This window comes from Haliaeetus albicilla, chromosome 6 (genome assembly GCF_947461875.1).
Source record: "Haliaeetus albicilla chromosome 6, bHalAlb1.1, whole genome shotgun sequence".
NCBI lineage: Eukaryota > Metazoa > Chordata > Aves > Accipitriformes > Accipitridae > Haliaeetus > Haliaeetus albicilla.
The window spans coordinates 36,517,454-36,536,731 of NC_091488.1; the positions used below are offsets into that span (position 1 = coordinate 36,517,454).

Consider the following 19,278-nt stretch of genomic DNA (forward strand, 5'->3'; position numbering starts at 1 on the left):
CCCCCGTGGCAATTATTTCACCAATTAAACTGCCACTGCATTTTTTAGTATAGTTTGCAGTTGGCATAAGGTAAACACAACATAGCAAACAATCCTTGACAGAAAGTCTAGTTATGGCTCAGAGTTACAGAAGCAAAAAATTGAAAAATCGTTTGTGTCTAAGAAGGCATGAATATTTTTCCTTTCTTTCCCCCTCATCTCCTCTGAAAAATAAACTTCCACGGCAGCAAAGCCAGGCGATCAGTACAGACCTTGCTGACCTCTGCCCATACCTGAAAGGCAGGCTCTGAATCCTTGAAGCTGAAATGTAAAAAAGGCAAAGAAAGGCAGGTTGTCTTGCAGGAGCTTGGCACCGGCAGCTAGAATATGTTGTGTCTGAAGGCCTAGGAGTATTTTAGGGTAGTGCTGCCTATTGAAATGGAAATGTGGTTTTCAGGCTGCTTGAGCAGAGAGTGTATCCTAGTCACAGGCTGAAGTAGCGGTAATGAAGTACCCTGTCTTTGAAGCCAGATTGCATAATACAAACCCTAGAGAGACATGTATGGATTTTTATACCCCCCCCCCCCCACCCCCAAGGCTAAAATACTTCTGACTATTAGCTTCAGAAGGGCATAATAGAATTGGTGAATGGGCTATGGTAATTCTAATGACGCTCTGTGCAAAAAAATGCATAGTTAATGAAGACTGAAAAGATTAACCTGAACTACTTACATGCATTATTAGAGCTTTAACTCCCTGCCTTGCCCCAGTGGTTATGGATAATACAGAGCAGTTTAAGGTGGGGGAAAAGAACCCCAAAACTTGCTAATGGCAATTAGGATACGTGAAAGTTGGGAAAAGGATGCACAGCAATTCTGAAAACATGCCATTACATACTCTCTGACCTGATGGGCAGGGTGGGATGCTCAAGATTGTTGGAGACTGAAAACTTTTTGGGGGGGGGTGGAGGAACGTCAGCTTTTAGAGAGAGAAGAGTGAGAAGGCACATGACAAAAACCTTCTTTGCCTTCCCTGGTGCATCTCCAGAGCCAAAGACCTGAGACCATTTATTTAATTAGGCTCACTTTTTACTGTTTTCACCTTGCTATTTTTCTTAGGGCTGTGAGTCAGTTTGAGATTGATTTATCAGCGCTGTTAATCTGCTCTCAAAGCGCTGTCAGTCTCGCTCCCAGAAGCTGAGCTCTCCCATTAAAACCCTGACCTATTTAAACGTTCTTAAGATACCATAATGATCAGATGTCAGCAGGGGAGAGGCAGCAATGACAGCTCTGAAATGTTTATTATCCTAGCCCGGGTTAGGAGGGGAGGGTGCTGATGCAGCCTGGAGCTCGGCGCTTGGCACGGGCTGAGAGGAGGGGGTCTGCTGCCAGCGCGGCCGAGGGACGGACGCTGCTCTGCGCTACCACGTTCATAAGATCGGCTACTCTCCTCTTGCGGTTTCGTGGGTTAATTCTACACCGTCACCGGGGATTTCAAGTTGTTCAAAGAGGGAAGAAGTATTCTGTTTCAGGGGTCTGCATACTGATAGCAATAGATCATGGATTTCAGTGGCTTAAAAGGCACCTAAAACATTTTTGGTGGCTTAGAAATTATTTCCCCAGGCATGTTTGCGTGAAAGCAGATGCTTTCCATAGAGAAATTTAAATTTCCTTTATGCTATCGCACCACACAGTAGCTATCAGCAAAGAAGTAATTGGAGGAAAGTATTTAAAAGAATGATTCTGAAAGAAGCATGAACAGAAGCTCCATCGCGATACCTCTTCAGGTTGCAGGCGCTTGCGTCCACTGCCTAGCATGTACACTGCGGCAGGGGGAGCACAAAGGCTTGCAGAAACCTGAAGATCTCCAGTTCTAACAATGCGAATCTAGCTGTCATAAACACTCTTTAAATGTACTGTGTAGTGCCAGTTTTCTCATCCTTTAAAGACGTAGCAGAGTGCGAGTATTCTTAAAGCTAAGCTTCTCTCCCCCTCCAATTTCTCCTTGGGGCATCAACGGCTTGAAGAATTAAACCATAATTCTTCACAAGAGAAAATACATCCACTCGTACAGAATAGGCCTGGATTTGCTGCTGGGTATGATGTTCACATTTTTCTTCCGCCAAAAGTATTCCCATGTCACTGACCTTTCTCTTTCAAAGAGCATCTGACTACATCATTCTGGCTCTTTCCCATTTGTCCTTTAAACAGAGACTGCAACAGCAGCAGGGACCAGTGACCAAAAAACCCCCCGAGGTAAATAATAGGTTCTCAATCTCTTTAGATGAGATCCCTCTCACAGAGAGACAGTCTTTCTGCTTGCTTATGGAGCAGTCCAGAGGATCCTGACTCAGGAGACCCTTTCTCCAAACATCTGTATCTTGAACTACTGTCCTTCTATCTCATTGATCTTGCTTTTTCAGAGTGCCAGGTTATTACAGTGCACATTTGATTAAGAGTAGTCTAAAGGCCAGCTTTCAACAAAACACAGCTGGCTGGTCGATCTTTTTTCCTAAGAAAATAGAGAGAGTTCATAACTGGGCTTTTACGGATCCCAGATGCCAACTTTTCTATATAAGACTACAATATTGACACTATCTGTGTCTAGAGCTGATAAACCTTATTGCATTCCTTTCCAATATGTAATGTTATTAAAAATAGGTTAGTCACAAGGGCTTCTTATCAAAGTCCCTTGTTTCCCTAGAAACGGTGACCAGCATTAACCTTTCTAAAAGTAGCCTCTGCGAGAGACAAATGTCTTTGGTTGTCACCATTACAAATTTAATCTCGGGGAAATGTGCTGCAAATTCTGGTTCATATTAAAAGAAAGCAAATAAACTCCAGAAAGGTAGGAATAACATGTGCAGTACCAATTCACATCAGGCTAGCAAGGAAAATAAATTGATCATGTTTGAACCAGTGCTGGGTGTGTCCCTTTCTAAGTGAGACAAGCATTGAAATTGCATTGGCATCAGCTACAGAAACAGTTGTTTGCAGCCCCAAAAAAGAAAAGGGAGGCGTGGGAGCAAGATTGTAGTGTTCATGCAGGACTGATGAAAGCTGAATATTTGCAGAACAGAAAAAATGTAAGTGATAACAGCGTATTTGGAAAAAAATGCCTCCTTCTAAGCAAAGTAGGTGGTAATAGGAATATTGTGTTTAGAAGTAAAGCTACTGGCAATGTGAGAGAGGAGCAGGAGGCAGAGAACATCAGTTCTACCTGATGGTTATACCCTCGTGGCATGAAATAATCATATTCTCAGTCTTCACAGCAGATTAACAGCATCCATAAACCTTGGTGATGCATGCAATTTACCTTGTCCCAAATTACATGATCAGGACTGGCTGCTTGAGCTTTACACAATCACTCACTGTTCAAAGCAGCTGAGACCACTAGCTCTATTTTCTTTTTCACCAGATATAAAGCAAAAAGATGATGAGTTCAATCCGACATTAACATACATCCATGCTGCGGGGCACCGAGCATCTCTAAAGCAGCAGGCTGGGAGGGGTGGGAAGCGATTCTGGTTTGAGGAAACGAGTGAGAAGAGCGTGACATACACCGCTTGTTTCCAGCTCAAGCGCAGGTTCCTTTCACAGATGTATCCAGACCAGGACTGAAAGCTTCATCCCTAGATTTAGCAAAGACCCCTTTTCTCAACTCCGGTCTGCCTGGAGGTGGGCATGTCTCTAGCAGAGCAGTAGTGATTCTTTGCCTCTTGGTTGCATTCCCCAAATGCTAAAAATACCAGGTTACTAAAGCACTCAGATCCTCAGACCTGCCACACCAATCTCCTGTCTTTGAGTCTATCGCTTCCATAAATTCCTCTGTTTCTTACAAACCAACTTTGTCTGTGCAACCTGTCACTGTCCAGTCATTAGGACAACAGCTTTAAAAATAGCAGGCTCGGTATGCAAATGTTTTTCTTCTTGCCTGGGCACAAACCAAACCACTTGCTCTTGTGGATATCTAAGAATTCAACAAAGCTGTGGATAAGCTCCCTCCCTGCTCCCCCTTGCTTCCTTGGAATAGAGTTTTCTAAAGCCCTAGTACATTGTCTTCCCTTGTGGCCAACAAGCATTATCTGCAGTATTTATTTTCCTTTGTGCTTTTATATTCCATTTATGCTAGAACCAAAGGAAACCTATATATCTGCCCATGCTGGTAAAAGCAAATCAATCTGGATGTGTCAGTTGCTTTGCTATTTATGGGTTGAAGTGAAATGAGACCTGAGTTACTTATGGTGCTTGTTTTACAGGAAAAATGAGTGTACGATAAGAAGGCCAGACATTGCCTAAACTTGGTCTCATAAATGAGTTTCCTGAAGCAAAGCATTCGCTAAAATTGATGCCTACTTTGTTCATTATCTGTGATTCACTTTTCAGGCAGAATCAATATATTCTTAAATCTCTTCACTGTCTTGCCTTGTTCATAAACTGGGGATACTTGTGTATCCCAAACCTTAGCCTATAGGCTTGGATTTTAAACCTCTGGGGTTTAAAATCCCCCCCGAGAAGGGGATTTAAAGCTCTTGACTGGGATGTGAGAACTCGCATCCTAGCTTTGTTGCTTGAAGGCAGTTTGGCTCATGTAACAAAATTCCCTTTATAATCGCCTGTCCCTCGTGCAAGAAGTTTTCATTTTTCGTATTCTAGGTGAGTTATGTCTGAATAGTCTTAGTTTCCACCCCCCTAAGCCCATGGTCATTAAGTTCCAAGGCACTTGGAACAGCAATACTTGCCCCTGTGAAAACACAGGAGCAGGAAAAGCTTCTTCCATGAAGTCATGGAGCAAGAATGGTGTGGTGAGGGGCAGGCGACGAGGAGCGTGCCGCTCCCTGCTGACATTCCTGCCCCCCCCTTCGCCAGGGCGCAGCCACACGTGTCCCCTCCTCGGCATTGTCTCCTCACCCGGGATCCGGCGGACAAATATAGGCATGGAGGAAAACTGCTGACGCCTTTAAACAGTTATCACCAGTGACCTTGAGATAGGGGCATATAAAGTCTGGACCAAGTGGAGTCGTGACACTTTCTGTGTGCTCTCCAGGGTGAGTACCAACCTCTCTCACTTTTAAATGCGGGTAGCCAGTCGCGCTCTAACACTGTACCGTGGTTTTGATGGGACTAAGGTTTTCACGTGGCTTAAGGTTTTAGCAGTAATATCGCTAAACATAGAGCCCGTGTTAGTCGTCCTAGGGTGCTGCTTGACTGCTAGCATGGTAAATACATGTTTCTTCTCTAACATCAGCGCGCTCATTTAGACAGCTAGAATAACCACTTTGGAAAGTTGTCAGGTCCCTTGTAATTATGCGTCTGGGTGGACTGATTAGCTCCTACTTGCAAGTCATATTTTCTGTATTCTCTATCATCTGCGAGAGGTGATGGCATATGCAGTTTGCAGTTTTAAGCAGCTCGTTGGTCCAAGGAGTTCTTTAATCCAACCTGAGTTACAACCCTTGGAGAATTTATGGGGTTCCCTTTCAAGGGCAGGCGATGCCTGCTGTCGTTACTATTGCAGACCAGCCATTAACACTACAGCAGCTCTTCCAACAGCCCCAGCAAAGACAGATGAGGTCCCTCCTTTCCACATCTGAACGCACCACCAAATTGTTGGTGGTCCTCAGCATGCCACTTAATTTTGTGTAACAATATTGGCTTTCTACAGGGAGTAGGTGTTTTCAAGGATGTTCCAAAGTTCATACACAAGGGCTGGCTCATTCTGTTGTTAGCTAGAACAGACTGAAAGGAAAGCGAACATCTTCAGCTCTGCCTTGTCTTTCCTGACTATACTGCCTTTTAAAAATAATCCTACGACCATAAACTAAACAACATTTCCAATTTCTCGTATCTGGCACTGGATTTGCTTCAGTGAGTTCTCTGCAGCCACAAGGTGTGCGCTGCCTGGGCTCTGGCCTCTGTTGTAACTCCAAGCACAAGAGACTGCTGAAGAAAAAGGGATTCTCTCCCAGCTGCCGTAGTGCTGCTTTATACCATAACGTGCTTGCCCTAGTGGTTTGCCCCGAATGCATATGGAAAAAAAAAAAGGGGCTAAGAAGCCGATAGCTGAGTAACTGTCCCTAACAGGTCTGCAAATGGAGCTAGGTTGCACAGAAGTGGTTTAGAGTACTTTAGTGTATATCAGGACTTGTGAGAATCTGTCCAGACTCCTACAAATTAACACTGGAGTGGCTGCTCTGGCATTTGCACATTTGATGTGAAATGACACTTACATGCTCTAACGCTGTTCTGTTTAAACGTATGAACTGATGTAACTTCATCGCTCCACCAGAGCTAAGACACACTCCCCATGGGAAAGAGAGTTTGCCATGCTAGTTTTCGGCTGTGCCTCCAGTTGGGAATTTTGGTCAGCTCAGATGATGTTAAAATACTTGGTGATAGTTGTGCTTATGTAGGCCCTTAATCTTTAAAAAGGAAAAAAGTTAAGGCTAGTTCTGAGGAAGAAAGTTTTTGCTCTACAGCAACAAGACAGAAGGTCTCAAGCTTGTACTGCAGCAGCGGGAGAGGGCTGAATGTAACACTTTTGGCAGCTCTCCTGTCTTAGGGCTTTACATTCCCCAGGAGAAATGTGTTGGAAAAAAAAACCTGCCTTAGTTAATTAAGAGTTTTTATCCCTACCAGGATTTTGTTAGAAAGAAATTGAATTAAATTTTAAAAGACTACAGAGTCTGTCTTGATAGGGCTCTTGAAAGTTTATCTAGCTGCTCTGGATATCGCACAGTAAATAAAATAAGGGAAGCTGTAATATCTGAGGGTCACTTGTACAGCTTTGAATAGGAATCAAATGGTGTCTTGACTTTAAAGAAAAAAAATTTGGAATTCTTAAATTGCATGTGTGTGTCTACACCTTTTAGCAGTGGAACTTCTTTTAGACATTATCTGGACAGCACCCTATTTTACATGTCTGTGTGTGTAAGTATTTATATGTGTGTGTGTATAAAAAAACCAAAAACATATCTGTACAATCACTTTAGAGTGTACATAACAATCAAATTAATTGCTTGGCAGTACAAACCCAGCAAATCAGTCTCACTTACATCCCTGTCTCCTGCCCTCTCTTTCATGATAAAAGGCTTCTAAACACCGTGGCCTTGTCATTTGAGAAAACAAGTGTAGGTATTAAGCTGGATTAATAGGATCACATCAATCTAAAAAACCATGAAGCCATTGCACCAATACTGCAGATACACTTGCCCTCTGGCATGCCTTGCTGCAGGGGGATACCCGAGCTGGTGAATTCGGAGGTACCAGCAACTTGAGAAGGTCACCAGCGCAGGACCTCGCCGAGCAGTGTTAGTCCTGGGTTTTCTAACACGCGAATTCCTGTGATCAGAGGAGCGTGCTGCAGGTAGCAGAGCTGTTTCCAGCTCCGGTGCTGGCTTTCTCCAGCACAAGCGTACGTACCTGGAGCCGCACCAGGGGTGTAACGCACTGCCTTGCAGCAGTTCTCGGTTTGCAGCAGTGAAGTTTTGCTCCATGACTCCCAGAAAACACCTGCCTGGGACGATGCTTGAGTAGCACAGCCCCAGGGAGATGTGCTGGAGAGCATATGCCTGCTCCAGGCAAATTTGAAAGGGGCCAGAAGAGGCCCCTGCTAAGTGGTTTTTAAAATCACAGCTTCGAGTGGCCCATTTTATCTCCTGCTCTTAAGCACCATTTGTGCCACAAAGAAGAGATTAAATTCTCCTACGGAGATAACTGTGATCCATGTCGAGGTTTTGAACCACACAGGATCTGGCTGGCTTTAAATAAGCTGAGCCAGGGAAGGGTTTAACTAAGGGTGCAGCGTAGCCCCAAATCTGTGTTAGGTATTTGCATTTCAGCTTAATCATCCCTGCGATCACCCACCTGCCACGTTGTGCTGAGTGTTTTGTATTGCCTCGAAATAGATTATTTCCCCCCCTTTCTTCGGTAGACCAGGTCCCTTTCTTTCTCCTCTTTGAGCTGTGCCACCTTGAACCCTTGCCAAGATGATGGACATGTCGGAATTCGGGGAGGCTGCTCCCTTCCTCCGAAAGAGCGAGAGGGAGCTGATGATGGCCCAGACCGTTGCCTTCGACGGTGAGTCGCAGTACCCTTTATGCTGCCAGTGGCCGGTTAAGAGGGATAAGGGTTACATCCAAGTGTAGTTGCGGGAATGCAGAGCAAAGCAGGATGCAAAGCCTCTGTTGTCGTTGCTGTGCTGCTGCTCCTGTTTGAGGTAGCTGGTTCTACCAAGTTCTAGTTTCTTTCTTCTGCAAAGCCATTAAAAACCCCCAGGTAGTACTAAATAGAAATAATCTATCAATTTATGGTAAGTAAGTAAGTAACTAGATTTAGAAGCAAGGTGTATTAGTACTGCTCTCACTTCTTTGTCCATTTGAAAGAAAAACACTGCACATTTGATGTTCCTGTAACATGAGATTCTGCAGCCTGACTAGAAGTCTCATTATGTTGTACCTGTACATCTGTTTGATTTGCAGGCTGTATGACAACCTGGTGTTAGCTTTTAGTTTACCATAATTTATTTTTCATGAAATGGATTTATATGAGCTCTGAGGTGTAGTAGTAAATATAAATACACCAATAATCACAGCGTTTTGCTATTCAGAATAGTAGCTGTAACTAAAGACCTATAGTCTAGTGCAGCTACTCCAAAATCTAAAAAGCCGCGTACATCAGTCAATGTGAGTTATTAACATTGCTGTTTTTCAAGACAAACCTCAGAAGAATGTGCAGGAATAAGCTTAAATCTGATAGCTGGCAGGCAAATAATGTGGGCTGAATTCCATGCTCGGATCGCAATTTTCTGTGTGACTTCTCAGCAAACGCCTTAATTTAGGCTTGGATCTCAGTTCCTCCATCTGCACCCTGGTGATAATGATTATGGATTTCCCGTGGAGGCTGAGGCTTAGCCAGCATTTGTGAAATATTTTGACACCTTGTGCTGGAAGGATCTAGAGGAAGCCAAGGGGTAGTTTCAAAGGGGAGACATTTGGGAACCCTACGCCTTCTGCTTTGGCAGGCAGCTCCCCAGCACTGCCGATCTGCTGTGGTCCCAGAGGTTTTGCGTCGTTTGCGCGGGGAAAGAGTAACCCAGCAATCTCGCGTGGTCGGGCATGGTGTCACTGTTTGACGCAAGGCTGTGAACCCTCGGTCTCCGTAATTTCACAGGGAAGAAGAAATGTTGGGTTCCCGATGAAAAGAAGGCTTACGTGGAAGCTGAAATTACAGAAACCAGCGGTGGCAAAGTGACTGTGGAGACAACAGATGGAAGGGTACAGCACTGGTTTTGTCTGATCCGTGCCTAACGAGGCCAGAGCAGCGAGCTCCAGAAATTACCTGTCCCGCTTTAAGTTCAGTTGCCTGTTTCATGAAATGGGCTGCGAATGGGAAGCCCCGGTAACTGATGCCATGTCAGAATGACGCATGAAAAACCACCAAGGGCAAACCAGCAATGCAGTGGTGGGTAAGCGACCGCCAGCTGCCACGCAGCAGCGGGCGGTCTGTGGGCAGAGGTATGCAACCAGCCAGTTCTGGCTTGGCCCCTCGAGGTAAAAGCCCAGGCTGTAGCTAAATCCCATGGCTCCTTTCGCACCCATACCACCACGCTCCTCACTTTTGTCATCTCGGCCTTCCTCTCATTCTTCCGATAGCTGTGGAAACAAATGGTGTTACGTACATAGGCTGGATTTGAGCTGAAGGGCTTCCCCCTACAGGGGAAAAAAATACGTTTTCCTGTAAGGTGTGTGAAGCAACAGAAAATCCCAGTGTTTTCCAGTGTGTTGCTGTACTTATTTGTCTTTGCAGACCATGACTATAAAAGAAGACGACGTGCAGTCAATGAACCCTCCCAAATTTGACATGATCGAGGACATGGCTATGCTGACCCATCTGAACGAGGCGTCTGTGTTGTACAACCTGAGAAAGCGCTACAGCAACTGGATGATCTATGTAAGCGTCATTACAAGGTTATATTTAGAAATCTGTGTTTCAAGCGCAGATTTAATGTTTGAACATGTTGTGTTCTTTGTATTCAGTTTACAACTTTGATAAGTCACAAAACTGAGGGTCTCGCTTATCTTTTCAGGAAAGACGTTGCTTGGAGTTGGCTTGTGTGAATACAGACAGACAAAACTGAATGAATAAGATGGTGTCTAGTTCTTTGGTTTTGCTTGCTTGCCTAGGAGACAGGGGTCATGGGACATATTTTCAGCCATCAAGGCATTGGGGGGACCTAGTTTATTTTTCCTCTCCTACTATTAATCCATGTCAAAACCAGCCATGGGGATTTCCTTGTTAAGAAACAATGCCTCTAGAGCACACACGTTACTTCTTTTAAGTATGAGCCTTTCTATCTTTAGTTCAGTAATTTTATTCCCTTCATTTTCAGTGCTGACATCTGTCTTGTTTCACTCTGGCCTTTTCCCTTGCTCTGTGTCTTCCCCATGACATCGTTAACATAATTTCTGTCAGCACCAGAACAGGCTTCAGTAGCATCTAATTTTACGAGGCCAAACTTTTGCTCTCAGTTTGCATTCAACTGTGTCTGAAATCAGTCAGGGGAATTTATAGATTTTCTAGCCAAGCCCTGTTCTGATTTTTGGTGTTCGTCAGAGGAGCGAATCCAACTTTTTCCCCTTTCAATTCTGATTGTTGAACATTTTCTGCATTTCTCTAACAACCGCTGTATGGACATGTATGGCCTAAAGCATAGCTTTGCTTGCAGGTCAGTATAGGTAGATAATTAAATTTGTCGTCTTGCCTTAATCCATTTACTGGTTGGGGTTTTTCTTCTCCTTGTAGAAAATAGGACTGAGGACTCATGCCAAGGCCATTCTGGAGCAGGTCCTAATGCTATTTTTAGGGGAAGACACCTAGACTTCACCTGAAACTTTAAGAATGTAATTGATCTCATTAATCTATGTGCACATAGTGTTTGTGCCCATATAATAACTGGGTTTCTTTGAGGATTTTTGCTTCAACCTGGACTAAGTACCCGAAAAGTTACCAGCTAACACCGATTCCCTGGGGTTACAACTGAAAACTCATTCTTCCTCAGAATGACCAGGCTCTAGCTAACTGATGTAGATAGCATAAAAGAGCAACTATAAAGATAGATTTTTACCAACTGTGTTTCTCCAAAAGCTGAAAAAAGCTCCACAGCTTTGTGCAATAACACTATGAAGTTGCTTTCTCTTTGAACACCCACCAGAAATTGCCCCAAGGTGCTCACATCAAATTAATAATGGGAAATTGTTTCTCCTCCTAAGAATGGAGTTTGAACAGGAAAGCTGTAACTTTTCTTTCCTTTGTAATGATTGTTTTCAAGAGGAAAAAACTCTCGTAGGGTAGAAAGGCAGAAAATCAGACTTAGGTCTGTTTGCTGCTTCTTCATTTTGCTGAAAGGGCTGTTTCTGTTTCTGGTTGTCATCTTGAAAATACTTTTTCCCCTCCGGAAAACTTTTTAATATCTGAAGTTTTGATATCAGTTGTCAATTCACTTATCAAAGTCACTTAGCAGGCCAGTAGCTTTAGAAATTGAGATCAACGGCTGAAATTCAAGTCAGAATTCAAACTCAGCTCAGAAGCTGGCAACACCAGGTCCTGCTTGGTTGACCAAGGCTTTTTTTCTCATTCCTTGAGCAGTTTTTTTCACTCTTGTTTTGTGTTCCTCTCTAGACCTATTCCGGTTTATTCTGTGTGACTATAAATCCCTACAAGTGGTTGCCTGTATACAAGTCAGAGGTCGTTGCTGCATACAAAGGCAAGAGGCGCTCGGAGGCTCCTCCTCACATCTTCTCCATTGCTGATAACGCGTACCACGACATGCTGCGTAGTAAGTGGCACTGTTTGCTTTCAAATTTGGGTTTGCTTTATTTAGCCGACATGATTGGTACTGGATGGAAGTTTGTGAGACCTTTTGCAGTGTGCAACAAACGTGCAAATGCTCTACAAGCAACAGGGACTTGGCAGTCAAGTGTCAATTTTTTATTTTTTTTTTTTAAACTCCCCTGGCTGTCCCTGTGGTACTTCTAGTAACAGTAAGCTCTGTATATGGATTATCTGTAAGGTGCACGAATTTAGCTGTATGAACTGGGTGAATCTATCAGTTTGTAACAGAAATGAGGCCATGCCCCAAAGGTCTGTAAGTATTTTCCCAACCTCAAAAATAAACTAACTTTCAGTTTATGCTCAGTATTCTAACACTTTTAAGATGTCTGCATTCAAAGGTTAGTGAAGGGCAGCTACCTAGGGTGCTGTGCACACATCACTTGTACTGACGGCCGTGGGTCTGGGCACCAACCCTGTGGCAATGAACTCCAGATTTTCCTGCGAAATTTTCTCACCCTGACCCTCAAGTTACTGGAAAGAAAGAGTTTATCAGCAGAGGGCAGCAGTGATGTGCTCACACCAGGTCCTGAGAGGCGGCAGTGTAAATCCCAAAGACACTTGGTGGGAGCACGTCCTGATGTCGCCTGGTTTTAATAAAATGGAAAGTGCCCCAGCTGCGAGGGGACAGAAGGCACTGGGCAGAGGGCCTGTGTGTGTGGCTGCAAAGAGATGCTCTTTTATCAGAGAAGGGTGAAATATGGCCAGGCTGCCCAATCTGTAGCCTGTCATGATGACTGGAATTAAAAAAGAAAAGAGGAATTTAGGCTCAGCGGCTTGGGAAGCTGCTATGATTTAGCATTTGCTGAACTTGGTTAATAATACATTAAGGTTGCAAGGTGTTCTAATAAATGCTTATTTCTGGTCAGACCATTAACAGCAGGGACACTACAAAACTTCATTCCAGCAGCATGGCCAACTGAAGAAGAGTACGTATGCATAGCAAGGAACAGCATGTGAACAAACAGCAAAATTTCTTGGGTTGATCTAGCACTGCAGGAGCAGAAGGGTCAGATGTGAGCAAAGACGTACTCAGGAGTAAGAAAAGAAACATTTTGATGACAGGAAATTACTTTCTTTCATATGGTTTCCCAGACACAGGAGGAACATGCATGACTGACAGGTCTTTAATACCGACTTGAACAAAACACGAGAGGAGGATTCAGGGCAGGGCTAGAATTTGCACTGCTGGAGGTCGGACTAGGTGATACTAGTCTTTATCTTTCCATCTCTGCTTCATGTGATTCTCTCCTGTCCTTGCAGGACTGATTCTGGAATAGTTGGTACTCATTTGCAATTATAATAAGCAATTTGTACAGCCTACTAAGTTTGTCTCTTTTTTTTTTCTTTTTTTTTTTTCCCCCTCCACAGATCGGGAGAATCAGTCTATGCTAATCACGTAAGTGCTTCTTTTTTGACTGATTTAAGACTATTGCTGCCAAACTGCCAAAAACTTTGAAGAAAAAACATCCTACTGAAATACAAGTTGACCCTTGAGAGCTCAGCTAAACTGCCTGGAACTTCCTCCAGGCCAAGTAACTGGCAATTTGGCCATCTGATGGCTGCCTTGAGCCCCATGGGAAAGGAGTAGCTAAGGATTTGATGGAGGCTGGCCCATTTCTGATCCCCAGCTGGTGTTCATACCAAGTAGGCATGAAAACAACTCAGCAGGCAGTTAAAGAAGCTTCTTCCAGGGTTAGCCTTGCTGTGGCTGCCCTCTTCAGACATAGAAGACTCCTTCTTTTCAGTGTGGTTGCTCTTGCTGCAAATTATATTGAAGAATGTTGTGCAGATGCATCTAAAGGGAGGGAGATGACCAAGGCAGAAAAGCAGAGGCACATCATTTACTGACAAGCATGAAAGATGGAGAGTTGGGTGTCTCTCTACACAGTTCACATGTGCTCCTGGGTAATGCTGGCAAATTACTGCAGTTTTTCTGTATGTTTTCTAACTCATTACCTGTATATGGGTAAACATCACATCCTCAGTCTGGATGTTTGTAATAAAACTTCATAGCCTTAAAGAAAGCTTAGTGTAGCGTGGGTTTGTACTAGATTTCTGAGCCCAGTCACATGAAGAATTAGTTGCTGCTATCGTAGGCATTCACCTCTTCATTCGGTCAATTTAGTGTTATTTCCACTGAAATGGCCAAACAACAGGCTGCAGAACTCAGAGTCGGTGATTCTGAGAACAGCCTGTGTGCTGGGAGGAGCTGGCAGGACAGGAGGGCGAAAGGATGAGTTACAGCTGTTTGAGCGATGCCTATGTTATCTTCCTCCTTCCTTTAGCGGAGAATCTGGTGCTGGCAAGACTGTCAACACGAAACGTGTCATCCAGTACTTTGCCACAGTGGCAGCCCTGGGTGAACCTGGTAAAAAGAGCGTAAGTCTGCTGGCGGCTGTTTTGTTTCACACTCCACAGGTTTTTCTGTTGTGTACAACTAACCTCACAAGTCTGCATCCCGAACACTAGACCTCGTGCTAGACCTCAACAGGCACGGTTAAGAAAAGAAACTGTTGGGAAAAGATACTGATGCTTCTACACGGTGGTGCTTTAGAACAGAGCATGCTGTTCTGAAGGTAGAAAGGCAACGCTCCCCTGAACTTGCCACGCTCCAGATGGAGCAGCAAAACTGCTCCTGGTTCTGAACAGCTGCTTGTTGCTGCTGCTTTTTTTCTAGGAGTTTTAGTTTTTCATGTGTGTTTAAATATGTTTCTGATTGTGTTAAAGTTGGCCAAAAGATGGGGAGACTATGAAGATTAAGAAATTTGATTTTTTTCACATGGAAAATATTCTACAAAAGGACTAGGATTATCATCTCTCATCAAAATGTCTGTTTTGTTGAAAGCTTTTTTGTTCACAAAAAAGAAATGTTTTGACAACAAGTTTTTTTCAATCAGCTTTTCTGTATTTCTCTTTGGATAAGTGCTGTTCTGCTTATAAGTGCTCTCTAAGGTTACAATGAATACCGTATTTGTGCTGGTTTTTATCTTGTGTTGCTATGAGCTTATTCACTACGAACTTCATTGCACGTGAAGGCTCAATGCTCATTTGTGGTGAATTAACTGATTCCTATGAACTGTACTTATAAGGCCAAAATTTCAGCAAGGCTCAGATTCTTGTGTCACCAAAATTTAACATACATTCATCTGAGGCCTGCAAGGCTCTTTTAACAAATGGTTGAGTGGTCCAGAGCCAGCTTTCTGTGCGCAATAAGGTTGGTGCTCATAATGGTGTCTGAAACCTGGTGTGCCCATGGAACAATTGTGCAAATAACAGATATTGCAGCTGGAAGATATTCCGTGTAGTTTATCAGCTCAGGTCACATTTTACTTTCATTATCATCCCTTTTTTTTTTTTTTTCCCCAAATATTCCAAGAGTGCAGCATGATCTAATTGTCTAAAACTTGTCTGTTTGCATTAACGTCCTTTTATTCTTACCACCTGGCACCAGTCTCTTTTCTCTGTCCAGTTAGTTAGCCTTTTGGTTCGTTGTGGAACACCCCCAGAGCAAAACCAGGTAGATGTCTGGAGCAGGGGTTAAAACAACAAACTGGGTAGGAACAGCACTTGGCTGTTTTGTGATGTATGATGAAGGTGAACTTTGCAGTAATAGTCACACATGCTTTTTTGAAGGAAGGCTTCAAAAAGGTCTGCTGGTGTGTTGGTGCCAACTAGACATCTAACCTCGCTAATCTTTATCTTTTGGTTAGTACTCACATTCTCTCTCTTTTTTTTTTTTTTCTCCATTGTGTTCCTCTTTTGACAGCAACCAGCTACCAAAACTGGGGTAAGTCATCAGCTTTGCTATTTCATCTTTTCAACGTGAAAATGGTACTGGGCTCTGTCAGTCCATGTCACAAACCTCAGCATTTCACTTTGCATGGTTCCCCCAGTGACGGATCCCTGGAGCCCAGGCAGTTAAAGTAGTTTGCTTCAGCAAACTGAACTTTGTCGGAGTGACAGTGAATGCTTTTCTCATCTCCAAAAATCCCAAATACTACAAGCTCTGAGTGCTTTCAAATCTAATGCCACTCTCTTCAATAGCCCCTCTCCTACACACATCCACTTGGATGTCCCCACGTGCTTCACAGTACATAGGAAGATGTGGTGATTTCTTTTGTATGCAGATGGCATAAAATATCAAGTCTACAAAGCAAAACAGTAGAGAGCAGCAGAATGTTCAAGGCCTTTTCAGCACTCATGAGGGGCTGACGGTCTTGCTGTTATACCATTCACACTGTGCCACCCCTAGGATGGAGCTAGATCATTTTGCTATGGAGGCTTCTCTCTATAAGTGAATGCATGGCTGAGTTACAGCTGACAGCTGAGTTTGTGTTCTGTAGGTTATTCCATAGTATTTCAACCTTGATTTCTAGGGAACCTTGGAGGATCAAATCATTCAAGCAAACCCAGCCCTAGAAGCTTTTGGAAATGCCAAAACCCTGAGAAACGACAACTCCTCACGTTTTGTAAGTCTGTAACATAACGTAATGATGTCCACTTCAACAATGGCCAGTTAATAACATCTCTGTAATAATCCCTCCATAAGTTGCTTCTCATTTTGCTCACTAAGACGATTGGATTTCCACACAGTGGAAGAATAACAAAGTAGGACCTAACCAGGAAAAACTACAGGAAGGATTAAAGATAAAAAGAAACAAAAAGATCTATCCTGAATAATTGTTTAAACTGTACATGATCAGGAGACAAGCAAAGCCTAGCTTTATAAAGCCCTTTGAATAGCCATGACAGGTCTTCCCCAGGACAGCCGCTGCTCCATACCTTTATTTTCCTAACATGTTTTCCACTAGCCTAAGACCTTCCCTCTCTCTACAATAGCTCTGCTTTGTCACTAAGTGTCAGAAATACACCACAGTCCCTGCTTCCCCCTGGACCTTCCCCCTCTGCAGACCCACACATGCAGCAGTACTCCTACCTTTGATCCATAACATCTACCTTTTTGGCTAAGCTGCCCCTGCTTGTCCCTCAGCGCTGACATGACCTTGGGCCTCTCCTCATTTCCACTAGGCTTGCAGGAGAGCAATCCCCTCGGGAGCTCTGCCTCTGCCACATCTGGTTGACGTTGGCTCAGAGTTCCAAAAGGAATGGCATGAGGATGGCAGCCTGGGCTTGTGGTCCATGCTTCCCCAACAAACCCAGTTAAAAATGAAATTGGAAGGGGTGGAGAGGGTCAGAGGTTGTAAGCATCTGTGGAAAGCCACACAATTGTACAAGGAGTTTGTCAGCTGGAATGGCAATTAATTACTTAAAATAGTTGATGCGTTTTGAATATGATAAATTAAATGAAAACTACTAAATTTTTATGAAATTTGGGGGGGGTGAATATGCAAATTGAATGGGCAAAGCAGTGTAAAATCACAGCACCCTTCTGACGTAAGTAGTTGCATATGAGTTAAGACTGCAGATGAGGAGGAGTCAAAAAAGGAGCCTGTGTGTCTCATGCCCGGGCTTATTGCTCCGAGTCCTGCATTACGCTAAACCTGCATCGTGAAACTGGAAGCTACGTGCATTCCCATATCTTAGCCTGGCAGATAAGTGCATTGTTATCCTTCTCCCACGAGCTGATTACATAGCTGTATATATAGATTTAGGCTTGGAAAGGTGTAATATCATTATTTGATATTTCTCATTGAAAATCTGCCTGTGCAAAGTCAAGGAGTTAGCATAAGCTGATTCTTTGGGCCAAATGATTGCTTTCAAGCAGCATCCTTTGTTTCCCTCTGCGTATACTACATGCACTAATTAGAATATTCTTCTGTGTGAATTAGGGTAAATTTATCCGAATCCATTTTGGAACCACAGGCAAGCTGTCATCTGCTGATATTGAGATTTGTAAGCAGCAAACTCTCTCCTTTTTAAAAAAATACAATTGCTCATCTGAAAGCTTGGAGAGCCTTTCTCACTGAATTTTTCTTTGTGCAACTAGATTTACTGGAGAAATCCCGAGTGATTTTCCAGCAACCGGGTGAAAGAGACTATCACATCTTCTACCAAATCCTGTCAGGAAAGAAACCAGAATTACTGGGTAAGCATTACGTGGGTCTACAGATTTTAAGAACCAACTTTAGCTGAATAGACAGTGGCTGAGGTGGGGGCAGGGGGCACACCTGTATTCAGAAAGATGCTTACGCTTCCACTTGAGAAAACTGAACTTCCGCTGTCAAATACACTCTTTTAAAGATGCTGTTCCAATGGCAGCAACAGACACCATTTTTCTGTGATATACTGACGCAGGTACCCTATAAAGTGAAGTGATTTACAGATTAGACTAAGGGAATGAGACTCACACAGGACTTTTAAAACAGAGCATTATAAAGGCAAAAAAAAGTCACACTGAATTTGTGTAATCCAAGGTCTTGAAATATCTGGAAAATGCTACACCTCCAAAAGCATTTATGGCGATAAAATTTTAATTATCCAGATTTTCACATATGAGGAGATTTGCTTATAGGTCCATGAAGAAAAGCCAGTTCCCTCTTTCTGCCCCAAGTGCCAAAACTGGCATCCTAGCATGTTCTGTAGCAAGGGAGGATATGCAAAATCTGCCTGCCACCGATTGTGTGGCTACTACCCCTTTCAAGTTTTCCCTGGCTGAATGTGGTCCCGTAAACCTGCTGGAGAAAAGCAGAGAGCAGATGAGGTCTCTCTGCTCCCATCTCCTAATGCTTTGAATAAAACCTTCACCAGTTACTTAAGTGATGTGGTTTGCTGACTTTAATCTGTGCTCTGGAGAAACACATTTTATAAAATGCGTTGAAAAGTCACTTTATTGCTGCACTAAATTGCTATTAAGTCATAGCAATCGTAATCTGTTTTGAAGTCTTATTATCCTGACAGTGCGTGGTCAAGTCCCTAATCCTCTTAGCTTTTACGTGGCCTAATTAATGACGATTACAGGAAAGATTTCAAGGAAGCATTGCAGTGAGATTCTTGTGTGAATTCCTGTGCTGGGAAAACATGGTCTTTCTCATAAACTGTCTGTATACTCTACAACAGCACGCACCTTTCTGGCCATGTCTACAGGCTCTTGAAGAGGCTGAAACCAATGATGACTTCTGTTTTGTAGATGAGAAATTTATGCGTTTGTATATAAACACATACATATCTAAATATATATAAGTATAAATATAGCAAAATATAAATGTAGATAAATGAATACGTAACATAGTCACTACACAGCAAAGACAGACTTACAGAGAATATGATTTTATATACACATATATTGATAGACATATATGTATTTACATACATACATATTTAGACATGTAGGTATGTGTGTGTATGTATATAAAAGATTGAAATCTAGACCAAATCTGGGTCTGCTGAATGTGGGTGAAACTTTCTGTTGATTTAGAGAAGCAGGACTCTCCCTATTGTTTTGGAGCCA

General features: G+C 43.2%; 1 protein-coding gene across 1 annotated transcript in view; it reads left to right on the plus strand.

Annotated features, from left to right (window-relative positions):
- The first annotated feature begins 5,007 nt into the window (after positions 1 to 5,007).
- MYH15 (myosin heavy chain 15) overlaps positions 5,008 to 19,278 on the plus strand; it is a 48,987-nt gene continuing 34,716 nt past the window's right edge. The window contains exons 1-11 of the mRNA XM_009917993.2: positions 5,008 to 5,026; positions 7,912 to 8,057; positions 9,150 to 9,253; positions 9,786 to 9,929; positions 11,658 to 11,814; positions 13,239 to 13,266; positions 14,156 to 14,249; positions 15,637 to 15,657; positions 16,247 to 16,339; positions 17,660 to 17,723; positions 17,818 to 17,916. Of these exons, the coding sequence (XP_009916295.1) occupies positions 7,967 to 8,057; positions 9,150 to 9,253; positions 9,786 to 9,929; positions 11,658 to 11,814; positions 13,239 to 13,266; positions 14,156 to 14,249; positions 15,637 to 15,657; positions 16,247 to 16,339; positions 17,660 to 17,723; positions 17,818 to 17,916 (895 nt within the window). The 5' untranslated portion in view covers positions 5,008 to 5,026; positions 7,912 to 7,966. The remainder of the gene's footprint in view (positions 5,027 to 7,911; positions 8,058 to 9,149; positions 9,254 to 9,785; positions 9,930 to 11,657; positions 11,815 to 13,238; positions 13,267 to 14,155; positions 14,250 to 15,636; positions 15,658 to 16,246; positions 16,340 to 17,659; positions 17,724 to 17,817; positions 17,917 to 19,278) is intronic.